The sequence below is a fragment of the Panthera onca genome, chromosome C2, assembly GCF_046562875.1.
Source record: "Panthera onca isolate mPanOnc1 chromosome C2, mPanOnc1 haplotype 2, whole genome shotgun sequence".
NCBI classification, from domain to species: Eukaryota; Metazoa; Chordata; class Mammalia; order Carnivora; family Felidae; genus Panthera; species Panthera onca.
In genome coordinates this window covers 60,371,878-60,381,853 of record NC_138347.1, presented here as the reverse complement: position 1 = coordinate 60,381,853, position 9,976 = coordinate 60,371,878, and the positions used below count along the sequence as shown (strand labels likewise).

The following is a 9,976-nucleotide window of genomic DNA, read 5'->3' as shown; positions in this document are numbered from 1 at the left end:
CGTCATCACCGGGCGCCAGTAAAAGGCAAAGGTAATATTAAAGCGAGCTCCGGCGACTGTGAGGCCGCCGGACGGCTGCCGTTGCCATGGGTTACCGACCTAACTTGTTCCGCCTGCGCACAGCCTCCTGGGAGTGGTAGTTCGACGGCGCCCCACGCCTGCCTTCTTTGCGGGCGGAGGAACTACAACTCCCAGGGAGACCCGGAAGCAGCCTTGGCAACGGAGCGGTCTTTCCAGCTTTGCCTTGGTCCGGGCCTGAACCTGGAAAATGCTGCTGGCGCCCCAGGATATGTCCTCTTCAAGGAAGAGGACGGGGCCGAATCGCTGGAAACAATTTACCAGGAAGCCGAGTCCCAAGGTGATCCATCCCAATCGGGAGCTCTGGTGGGTGCGGGGACCGACCCCGTGGGCAGCCGAGCCGGGCTGCGCTTCCTCCTTCTTCCCCCAGGGGCATCCTTACTTGGCTCCCCCTTGCCTTGACTGCCCTGGAGCCAACATTGCCCTGGGGAAGGGGGCCTATGAACTTTGGGGTCTAGGTACCTTTTGGCTTTGATGGGCAGTACCGTGAAAGAACTGTTTCCATCAAATGCTTTTCACAAACCGGAGAGGTCTGGTAGCACCCATCCGGGTGAAGAGAATTCGCCAATTCCCTCGCCTCCCATTCCCACGCCCACAATTTTAGGGAAGTTCCCACACATTTCATTGTTTTAAAAAAAGGGGTTCCAATTTTAGATCTGTATTGGAAGGGGAAAGTCTTCACGTTAAGTCCCACGCCTCAGAGTCCTCCCCTTCTAATTTTACATAAATTATCAAAAATGAACTCAAGAATGCAAGTGGATATTGGACAGACCAATACTTGATTCACTTAAAAATTTCTGAATTCACCAACATTCAGAAAAATAATTCCTTTTTATATCTGTTACCTCCTTGGATGCATTAGCATCCAAAGACATGGATAACTGATAATCCCATTTTAAACTTGAAGCATACGCAAATGCCATGTGCAAAGTCGCAGTCACACGGTGTGTGCCGTCCACAGACTACCTTTTTAACAGTCACAAAAATAAATGCTTTAAATGTGAGAGTACTAAAATGGAGTGGCTTCTCAGCTTTCAGCTCCTGAGCAGTTTCACCAGCTGTTTTCACCCTCAAGTTACACTTTCTTAAAAAAATATATTCTATAGACAACGTGACCTTTCTTAGGGCTCTAGGCAATTGAGCTTGCAGTTTATTTTAAATATACTAGCTAAATAATGCACCGGACGTAGTCCACTTGGTGAATATCTTGCCCAGAATACGGGAGGGTGGAGGTAGGAGGATTAGAGAGACTTGGAAACAGAGTCTGCTCATATTGTAATGTAGTAGTTTCACAATAGATTGGATCTCAAATAGGTTATTGGTATAGACTTGATTATGAAAGGTAAAAATTTGGGTCAATTTCTTAAGACTCCAAAAAGGAAGGATTTTTGCTGCCAGTGCTCATTGTAAATGCCTGGAGGATAAAAACGTAAAAGCACGAGAGCTTCTTGAGGTTCAGTTGTTTTAATAGCATCAGCTCTTTGTTGCAGTGAAAAAGCCACTCAGTTGTCCAGCTGCATTGATTAGTTATCTTGAGGTGCTGTGAAGGTGACGTATTATGTGAGAGAGTATTATACTTTTCCTTCTTCTGTGTGACAGTATGTTAGTTGAGATATTCCCTTCTTTATTTAAAGACCCACCTGAATTATTAGCAAAGCAAATACTTACCTCTATTTGTTAAGTGACTATTAGAGGGAATTCTACAAGCTTCTAAGAGTTACAGAAAGTGAAGAAAGGAAGTGTCTTACTGGTCTGGTTTCTAATTTCATATTGATATCTGACTGACATGGGTAAAAATATTTGTGATCTTTACTTCATTTTCTGCTTTGTAAAACAGTAGAAGATTGCTTATCCCTCATGATATGCACCGCCTCCTCTCCCTAGTTCTTTTTGGACCAAATAATATTCCTGCTGTAGGTAAGATAGGAAAGCCCCTGGCTACAGGTCATTTTTGAAAAGAGGGGCCCAGGGAAAGGGGCATACCCTTCTCCAAGCAGATTTGCTTCCATGATATTTGAATGATTTGGCTCATGAATTGGCGCTTGTTTGGGTTTTTATAAGATATGATCATATCTATCATTCCTCTATTTTGGTTCTGGAGAGCTTTAAAAAAAAAAAAAAAATACTGACACCTGGGGCCTATTCCAGACCAATTAAATCAGAATCTCCAGGTGGGCCTAGGCAGGAGACAAAAACAGAAGATGTCCCAGAGAAGGCTCCGTGTTTTTTCCTCTGACTATCTCTGTGTTCTTTTCTTGCTTAACTTGCTAGTGAAATGCCTTGAGGAAAGAAAAAGGACACTTTTCCGTATGCTTTAGTCAGAAGGATAGATTAAAAAGGCAAAGTTGATAAAGTTATTGCTGTGTATTAATATTCTGTATATATTATCTACAGCCTGCCTTTGACCCTGACAATGTGGAACACTGGATTAAGGTAAGGATATTGCACAGTTAGGATAGGAAGAGAGTTAAGAGTCAGACATAATCAGATGGAAAGGAATACTAATCTCCATTTTGCAGTTTTTATTCTCATGTTAACTACGTTGACTTAGTTGTGTTTTTTTAAAAATTTTTTAATGTTTTTATTTATTTTTGAAGGAGAGAGAGATAGAGCATTAGTGGGGGAGGAGCAGAGAGAGAGGGAGACACAGAATTCAAAGCAGGCTCCAGGCTTTAAGCTGTCAGCACAGAGCCTGATGTAGGGCCCAAACTCACAAGCCGTGAGATCACAACCTGAGCCAAAGTCGGATGCTTAACGGACTGAGCCACCCAGGCACCCCTCTTGCTTTAGTTTTATATTCTTTAGTATTTTTTTTCATTCTGTTGCTTCTCATGAAAGTGTGACTGACAAGAAAATGAATATAGACATACTCTTTCAAATGCTGTGAGGATCACGTGAAGAAGATTAAAGGAGCAGGAGAGAAGCTGTAAGAGAGGATGTGGCAGCCTTCCTAAGATATTGGAAAGACTGTCCTGTAGTTACATTGACCTATGGGACCAATGAATTAGGTGAAAGCTATGCATGCATCATAAGAATTTTCTAATGACTGGAGGGATCCAAACATGGAGAGGGCATTCTCCTAAAGAGATGTGTTTTCTTTTTTGTTTTTTAATGTTTATTTATTTTTGAGAGAGGGACAGAGACAGAGCATGAGCAGGGGAGGGGCAGAGAGGGAGACACAGAATCCAAAGCAGGCTCCAGGCTCCCAGCTGTCAGCACAGAGTCCAACATGGGGCTCGAACTCACGAACCGGGAGATCATGACCTGAGCAAAAGTCGGAGGCTCATCCGACTGAGCCACCCAGGCACCCCAAAGAGACGTATTTTCTATCAATGGAGGTATTCAAGTGGATTCTAAATGGCCACTTAATGTTAGACTAATGAAGAATGTGTTTGAGCATTCTATGATGAGGGGATTGGATTAGGTAACTTTCTGAGCACTCTTCCAGGCCTGAAATGTATATTTTTGAATGCAAGTACCATTTAAGTTGAAAGTACCATTAAACTACTTCAGGTGCCTGCCTCTGAGTGTCAGCTTGGCAACTTGCCATACTCAATTCATTTGTGCAGCATATGTTTCAAAGTCATGCAGCATTTTCCTGGGAAAATATCATTCTGCCTGGTAGTATTTTGAAGAGCTATTACTTACCTAAATTGACAGGCATTATGAGCACCAGGCCAGATGGAACCTAGGCTAGATGTAATCAATGTTATTTATCCAGACAGTATTTATGAAGTGCCTTCTAGATACCAGTGCACTCTGTTGGACACTGAAGATAAAATAGTGCTTGGGGCAGGTACTCTCTGCCTTCCCAGAGTTAATAGTCCAGCAGGGGTTAAACAACTTAAAACTGTTGGGAGAATTAAAGATGTAATGGAACCATGTGGTGGGGGACACTAATATAGATGGGCCAGAGAAGGCCTGCTGGCTCCTGTGGAAGGTCAGACTTAGAAGACAGCTAAAATGGACCTGCCATTGTGGAGGCTAGCCTCTGGGAAGCCCACTCCTCAGCCTCATACTAGGCTTACTTAGTTTACATGTCAGTGCTGAGAGTTCAGTGCCAGACCCCTGCAGGGCTTAGTTGCACATTTAGTTACCATCTCCTCCGGAGGGGAAGATTTAAGTGGCACAGAAGGATAAAATTGTGCTCTGACTTTCTACACCATTTTCCTCTTTTATGCGGTTGACAGCTTCATCAGTTAGATCTTTTATCATTCTTCTAAAACTTGTGCAGTAGCTCTGTCTCAGTTATGCCCTCAAATCTTCCATCTCAGAAAAACCCCCCAGTAAGTCCTTACTTGACCCTGCATTCCATTCTGATTGTGGTACATCTTGTTGTTACCTAGTGTCTTTGGGTGTATAGCCTAGACTCCCTGCCCTTTCATTTTTATTATCCTCTTGTGTCTACAGTAATTTCCCTCCCTGTTTCTGTTTCTCACCACAGAAATGGTTCTTATAAATGACTTCCTGATCAATCCTCTGTTATCTTCTTCATTCTCAAACTTTGTAAGATTTGTTTGATACAGTTATCACTTTTTTTATTCTAGAAATCCTCTCCTAATCTTTTTGTAACAGTCTTATCTTGCTTCTCCTATTATTTTTCTGTTCATTCCTGTCTTCTTCTCTAATTTTGTACCCTACTGTATCCCAACTCTGGATGTACCCTAAACAGTTACAACCTCCGGACCTAAGACTTCAAATCTCCTTAAGTGGACCACCGTCTCAAAATCAGCTTAGACCTTGTTACATGGAAGAAGGGGAAGAGGTATCTGGAAAGGGTGTGGAGCATAGTGAAGTTTGAGAAAGGGCTTTCTACAGAACAGAAAAGATCACCAGGCAGCACTGGGGGCTTGGCTAAAGCAGGTAACTAAAATCTTATGTGATACCAAAAATTGACAGATCAGATTGATCCAGACTTAAAAATTCTCATTGGAGAGACAAAGATACAAGAGATTTGAGGCTTATGTAAGACAGTAGCTGAATATCCATGCAGAGTAGGAAGGAGAGGACCTTTTAAAGGACTCCTAAGTTGGGAGGAGAAGACATATAGTGACTAAGGACTTGTTTAGGTGCAACACCAATCTAGTGGAGGAGGGGGAGCAAAAGAGGCCAGCGGACAGGAAGCTGATGAGGGGAAAGGGGTTATCAGCTTTGGGGCTGAACAGTGGAAAATTCTGTGTGATGTAGTGCAGGATGACCAAGTCAGTAGGTTGCTGAAGTACAATTGAGAGGAAGGCCATTGGAATATAGATCAAGCAAACTCTGAGGCTGAAATGTTGGTGAGTCTTCCTCAGAGATGTTGAAGTCACTTAGAATCAGGCAGATGCTTGAGTAGAACTGTAAGTTCTAGGGGAGCTCACCCAAAATGCCAACAGTTCACTATGATTTATAATTTATCCTCATCCTGATTTGATACACTGACTCATCTTTTTACTCCTGTGCATTCTGTTACTTTGATACTTAAGCTTTCTGAACATTTTCATTGATTCTCTATTCTTGAACCTTCAGTGATTCTGCATGCCATCCAATGAAACTCTGTAAATTCTAGATGGGTGTTTAAGTCTCTCTGTCAATCTACCTGTAATATCAGTCAACCCGTAACAGCCCCTTTGCTGATACTCTGTGTGACTCCTGTCAGGCTGGTCTCCTTCCCATCTATCTTACCTTCACTTTGACTTACACTGATCTCCCCCCTCCCCCACCAGCCTGGAATATCATTCCTCTCTGGTGTGTGTGGGGGGGGGGGGGGGAGGGGGGGGTCAATCCAGATCCTTCCCTTAAAGTCAGCTTGAGATGCACCTCTCATTGAATAGCTTCCCCTCACCCACCTCAACCGCCTAATCCCATTTTATCTAATACTTTTTTCTTTGGAATTATTTTGGCATTCATACACAACAGAAACAGCATCAAGCATTTGCTTATATACAGAGTGATGAAAAAAGAATTGGGCAGTTTCAAAAATATCTTACTCCTGAAACTATTATATATAAACATGCAGTTTGTACTTGAGGGTATATTAAGAATCTTGTGCTTGTACCTCCCAACGTTGAGGAAATTGGAGTCCATTGTAGCTGTTGTTTCTGCCATTGGGTGGACAATGGGATTGATGTGTGCTGTGGGACATGAGGAGCTCATATTGAGCATTTATAAGATCATGGGAATAATTGAGATAGTTCCTTTACAAATTATATACTTGCATGTAACATAATTACTGAGTAACTTTACTATTCAAGTAACTCTGTTCAGGTTTTCAGGTTTTCTATGTAATCACCCTGTGTTACTTCAGAACTATGAGTTTTTTCTTGCACACATGGCATATGAAAAAATAGATAGGTAGGTAGATGAAAGTGAACTCTCTGAAAAGTCACTTTTAGTTTTGTTTTCCCCTTAACGTCCACTAAGGTAGTAAGAACGAAGCTCGCCTTCAAGCCTTCAACCAACTTACTTAAAGAATAAGTTGTTGGGGCGCCTGGGTGGCTCAGTCGGTTGAGCGTCCGACTTCAGCTCAGGTCACGATCTTGCGGTCCGTGAGTTGGAGCCCCACGTCAGGCTCTGGGCTGATGGCCCAGAGCCTGGAGCCTGCTTCCGATTCTGTGTCTCCCTCTCTCTCTGCCCCTCCCCCGTTCATGCTCTGTCTCTCTCTGTCTCAAAAAATAAATAAATGTTAAAAAAAAAAATTAAAAAAAAAAGAATAAGTTGTTAAGTTGACACTGTTTGTTTTAGTGAAATATAACTTAAGATAAACCTCTTCCATTTCTCACATATTTATTTTGAAAGAAATGGTAAAGATGTAATATTTTAAACAAGGAATACAGACAATTTCTAATCCTTAGTATCATCTATTTTTTCCCCAAATTTTCATTTTAAGTGATATCCCAAACACTTGCTTTGTCAGAGCTGAGCAGACATTTCTCTTTACTCCCTTCCTTGTAAGTTATCGGTCTGTGCCCTTCTTTAGTACCCAAATCAGTCTTCCCCATCTCCAAGTTCTCTACCTCCTTTGATAAGAATCTGTACAAATTCTAACTCACATGAGATGACATACCATACAGAGTTCTTTCTTTCATTCATAGCCTGAGGAACTGAGTCTATGATCTGGGTTTGTTTACTTTTTGTTTGTGAATGTTGGCTTAAAAACTGAAAGTTGATCTATTTTATTTGCACATTATTTACATATATATGTATACAGCATATACACACCTACAGAATATGTGAAATTCATCACGCTGTCTTAGAATGTTAAAACCTTAAAGGGAAGGAATATATGCCCAGCGAATTGTGACCATCTACTGAATGGCATATTGACCATCATAAATTTGGGCACATCAGAGACCAAGAAATAATGTGGGAAACAGATCTCTCCCGAGTGACCTCATAATGAGTGAATGATATTTTCTTTATTTTAACCCTGATTAGATCGTGTTTTCTTCTGATTCCTATCTTTTCCTGTGTGTTCTATTTTCCACATCTTTTTCAAATTACCTTTGGCTTTTCAGTTTTATTCCTCTGTTTCTAATTCAAACTTAATATATGAAATCCTTGAGAATTTAAAAGGTAAAGTCCCTGGCAAATTTTGGCAGAGGTATTACCAGTTTTTCCATGAAGAGCAAGAGGAAAAATCATTTCCAAAATAGGTCAGGCAACAATATAAACTTTGGGAAAGTTTAGCTTTTTAAAATAAATCCTGCATGTATTCCTTTTTTCAACAAACATTTATGGGGCATCTGTTACATGTACTGGGGGTTTCATGCATGAAAAGGACAAAATGTCTGCTCACATTCTACTTAGGGGAGACAATAAATGGTAAAATATAAGGTCATAAGTGCTACAGAGAAAGAGCAGAGAAGGAGAATAGGGAGAGCCACAAGGAGGGTGGTTACCTTCCTTTCATGTAGTATAGTTCGAGAAGGACTTAGGATGAAGGTGATATTTGAGTAAAGACTTGAGGAGGCAAGGGAAAGTGTTGTTTGGCTATCGAGGGAGAGCAGTTCAGCAGAGGGGGAACAAGTGCAAAGGCCCTGAGGTGGGACCATGCTTGGCATATGTAAAGAGGAATGAACCAGTAGATCAGTGTGGCTGAAGTTGAGTGAGCAATGGGATGTAGCAAACAAGAAGGTTGGAGAGCTCACCAAGGGCCTCATGGTACAGGACCATGAAGCGCATTGGAAGGACTTTGCCTTTTACTCTGAGTAAAATACAGAACAATTGAAGAGGTTTTTTTTTTTTTTTTTTTAATGTTTATTTATTTCAGAGAGAGCACGAGTGGGGGAGGGGCAGAAAGTGAGGGAGACACAGAATCCACAGCAGGCTCCAGGCTCCGAGCTGTCAGCACAGAGCCTGATGTGGAGCTCGAACCCACAAACCGCGAGATCACGACCCGAGTTGAAGTCGGATGCTCAACCGACTGAGCCGCCCAGGCACCCCAAGAACAATTTAAGAATTTTGAGTGGAGTTATGTTATGGCTTTCATTTTAAAGGGACTATCTGCTGTGATGGGAGACTATCACAGAAAACCTGTCAGGAAAGTGCAGTGCCTTGGACCAGGTGATAGCAGTAGAGGTGACCAGAAGGGGTCAGATGCTGGATATAGTTTGAAAATAGAGTCAACAGATTTCCTGACCAATTGGATGTGGGGTAAGAGGGAGAGACTATGTTCAAGGAGGACTACAGGGTTTTCATCCTGAAAACTAAAAAAGTGGAATTGTTACTACCAGGTGTGGAGGAAAGCAAGTCTGTGGGGAGGGGGAAAGTCAGGGATTTAGTTGTAAGATAAATTATTTTTTGTTGTGCAGATAAATGCAAATATGAACACAGTTTGCCCACCTCCACCAATCCCATGAATTGGGCCACATTTTACTGTTGAATTAAAACATTCTGGATGACTACCGTTCAGTGACTCTATCCCAATTTTATTGAGCCTATAGTTTGTTTAACATATGATGGGAGGTTCATTTCAGGGGTAGTAATTTAAGGAAGTATAGCTACTCTGCCTCTGGTTCATATTCATATGCAAATCCTAGTGGCGTTGGAGCTAATAAAATATTCTATTTTTTATTTGAAATAAAATATCCAGGTGTCAGGATCCCATCACTAATGCTCTAAACAAAAATTATCTACAGTCTAAATAATCTTTTGTTCAAATATAAGCATTGTGAATACCTGTTAAAATTTGGCAACATATTGTTGTAAATTTCATGTTTAAAAAATGAAATTATTTGGGGTGTTTACACCTCAGAGTTCCTTCAAAAATGGAAAAATGGAAGTATTTTAGTAGTTGGTAGAAAATCAGTTCCATGAGCAGGAGAAAAATTCTTTAGCCCTGGACAATGTCATCTTAATGGATTTCTTTTTTCTGTTATATTGAAGAGGGTGGAGAAAGCCTCAGAATTTGCAGTTTCAAAAGCATTCTCTGCTAGAAATTCTGATTTATCCAGAAGGCTTTGGAGCCATATCATAGATTTAGAAACACCGGAGCAAATAGAGGATCATGATGAAGTCTATGCAGAAGGTAAGAGAATACATTTTTTGCTGCAATGTTAACAGTTCTTTAGAATACAATTTATTAAAGCATAACCTGTAATGCATTTCAAAGTACAGAATGGAAGCTTTTCTTTCTCTTGCTGTTAATTTTTGTGTCTTTCTATCTTCCTGAAACTAATCTACTCTGGAGTAAACTCCAGTGTTACAAGTAGTGCTCTATTTAAGGCCCATTTTGTCTCCTGAAATAGAACCACATTCAGAGGCAGTTTGATATGGCACAGCTAACTGGTGAGTGCTGTAAGGTATTAGTCCTGTTACACAGAGGGCAGCATGATAACTTCATCTGGTATTATGAGATAATTTGACCGCTAGTTTGTAAATCCACTTTATTCCTTATGAAGAGAGTCTAAAACTGATC

General features: G+C 41.1%; 1 protein-coding gene across 3 annotated transcripts in view; it reads left to right on the top strand.

The window, feature by feature from the left end:
- The first annotated feature begins 160 nt into the window (after positions 1 to 160).
- Positions 161 to 9,976, top strand: part of CCDC191 (coiled-coil domain containing 191) — an 89,983-nt gene continuing 80,167 nt past the window's right edge. For 2 of the 3 annotated variants that reach the window (XM_060639956.3, XM_060639955.3), the window contains exons 1-3: positions 161 to 358; positions 2,473 to 2,511; positions 9,445 to 9,586. In XM_060639956.3, coding sequence (XP_060495939.3) covers positions 269 to 358; positions 2,473 to 2,511; positions 9,445 to 9,586 — 271 coding nt within the window. In that variant the 5' untranslated portion in view covers positions 161 to 268. Of the gene's footprint in view, positions 359 to 2,472; positions 2,512 to 9,444; positions 9,587 to 9,976 lie in introns of those variants that run through there. The other variant, XM_060639958.3, reaches the window with a different exon arrangement.